This window comes from Haemaphysalis longicornis, unplaced genomic scaffold (genome assembly GCF_048455015.1).
Source record: "Haemaphysalis longicornis isolate Haplotype H1 unplaced genomic scaffold, Haemaphysalis longicornis Haplotype H1 scaffold_1, whole genome shotgun sequence".
Taxonomy (NCBI): Eukaryota; Metazoa; Arthropoda; class Arachnida; order Ixodida; family Ixodidae; genus Haemaphysalis; species Haemaphysalis longicornis.
The window spans coordinates 363188315-363190245 of NW_027526203.1; the positions used below are offsets into that span (position 1 = coordinate 363188315).

Here is a 1931-nt window from a genome sequence, read left to right on the forward strand (position 1 = left end):
GCCGGAGTTTCTGCGTTAGAAGCGGTAGCAGGTGTTTATGCTGCGATGTTGTGTTCCTGTGCTCCAAAGCGTTGTTAATAGATGACAACATTTTATTGTAGGTGCCACCGCCTCGAAACGGCATGTGTTTGGGTTGAGCGCCTCCTGTGATGAACGCTTCATTTGCTCAAATAAGTGGGCGGGTAATTTATGGCGTTTTTTGCATGGATTAGAGAGCTAATATAAGAGATCGTTTCAGGGGTTGCAATGGGTTTTGTTTCTACGCGTAGGTAACATATTGTAACAGCGTTGTAGTGAGGAGACAGTCACACTTGCACTAGATTAAAGGGCATTTTCGGCGCCAGAACACGGACTAACGTTTATGTTCAAAGTCAACCTTGCACCTGTGAGACTCCAGGAAAGGATACAACGCGCGCGATCCTAGTTACGCTCGTTGTTCCAAGTAACTTGAAAAGATGTGCCCTGATTCGACCGTCAGTCTTATATAATGAATGTTTTAGGGAAGTTTGACTACGACATAGTTACTGATATATGTTTTTGAGATTTATAATGCACTGTAATTCTTATGTTCAACATAGCGTGTGTATGACAGGATCTTGGAAGTTGTAATTGTGTAGTTGTATGGCTTCTCTGCGTCCGGCTATATCTGTAACTTCCTGCTAATGCTGCTCACGCATATACTTGACACCCGCTCCTCCCAGCTGGCAATCCTTTCGACCTTGGTGGCGTGTGCCTACTCGGGCGACGTCGGCGGCCTCGGGTACGGCGGTGGTCTCGGAGCTGCCGGTCTCGGTGGCGTGGGCCTAGGTGGTCTCGGCTACGGTGGACTCGGGCTCGGAGGCGTTGGCTTGGGAGGCGTCGGTCTGGGCGGCGCTGGCCTCGGCGGGGTCGGCTACGGAGGTTTGGGTCTCGGAGGTGCCGGTCTCGGAGGTGCCGGTCTCGGAGGCGTCGGGCTGGGCGGCTATGGACCAGGGCTGGCCGTTGGCGCGGGGCCCGTAGTGGCAGCTCCGGTGGCGGTGGCAGCACCAGTAGCGGTCGCTAAGCCCGTGGCAACCGTGCAATATGTGAAGCAGCCCGTCGTGCGCGTCGGCTATGTCACCAAGCCAGTGGTCTCATACGTGAGGCAGCCGGTGGCTTCGGTTTCGCATACTATTCGCCCTGTGGTCACCTACACCGCGGCCGGGCTCGCCGCCGGGGGGCTGGGTGGTCTCGGCGGAGGTCTGGGCCCAGGGCTCGGCCTTGGAGGTCTTGGAGGTGTTGGAGGTGTTGGAGGTGTTGGAGGTCTTGGAGGTCTTGGAGGTCTTGGAGGCCTTGGAGGCTATGGAGGCTACGGAGGCCTCGGAGGTCTGGGAGGGCTTGCAGGAGGACACGGCGCCGGTCTCGGAAGCTACGGCTACGGGCTTAATGGTGTCAAGAAGGGCTATGGGCGTCGTCGGCGCTAACATGGCGTAGGCTGTGAATGGAGCTGGATGCTGCGCGCGGGATATCCGTGCAGAAGTCATCCGTGCACGTCAATGTTTACACTGACTGCATTTCTGTAAATGTCATCCCCATCTTGACCATGACATTGCTAGTCGCGAAATAAAGTATATGATTGATCTCCTGTGAGGAAAAAAACGTTTCATGTGTTTCATTTATTGCGCCATGTTCATAGCGTAGTTAAGACAGTTCCTGATAAAAATATATATTTTAGGAGTTCAGATGAAACCAAGTACATTCAAGGACTTCCTTTAAAATACGAAGAAATTCTTTTGCGCCTTTGCTGAAATTACGCAGGGAATTAGCGATTGCAGACAGAAATGTCCAAGTGATAGCAAGACAGGTAACCTAAAAGCAGATATAATTCTCTCCGAAAAGTGTTAACACGATTGCTTTAGGCGCCCTCTTAACTCGCTATTCAAATATGCAAGGCCGTTACGGTGGCATATTTC

General features: G+C 52.4%; 1 protein-coding gene across 1 annotated transcript; it reads left to right on the top strand.

Annotated features, from left to right (window-relative positions):
- Positions 1-425: 425 nt before the first annotated feature.
- Positions 426-1442, top strand: LOC144170930 (uncharacterized). The gene has a single exon (XM_077700930.1). It carries the CDS (start codon positions 663-665, stop codon positions 1440-1442), a length of 780 nt encoding a protein of 259 aa, XP_077557056.1. The 5' UTR covers positions 426-662.
- Positions 1443-1931: the final 489 nt, after the last annotated feature.

Excerpts from the sequence above, each read along its gene's own strand:
- LOC144170930 (XM_077700930.1), top strand. The coding sequence starts at position 663 with ATGCTGCTCACGCATATACTTGACACCCGCTCCTCCCAGCTGGCAATC.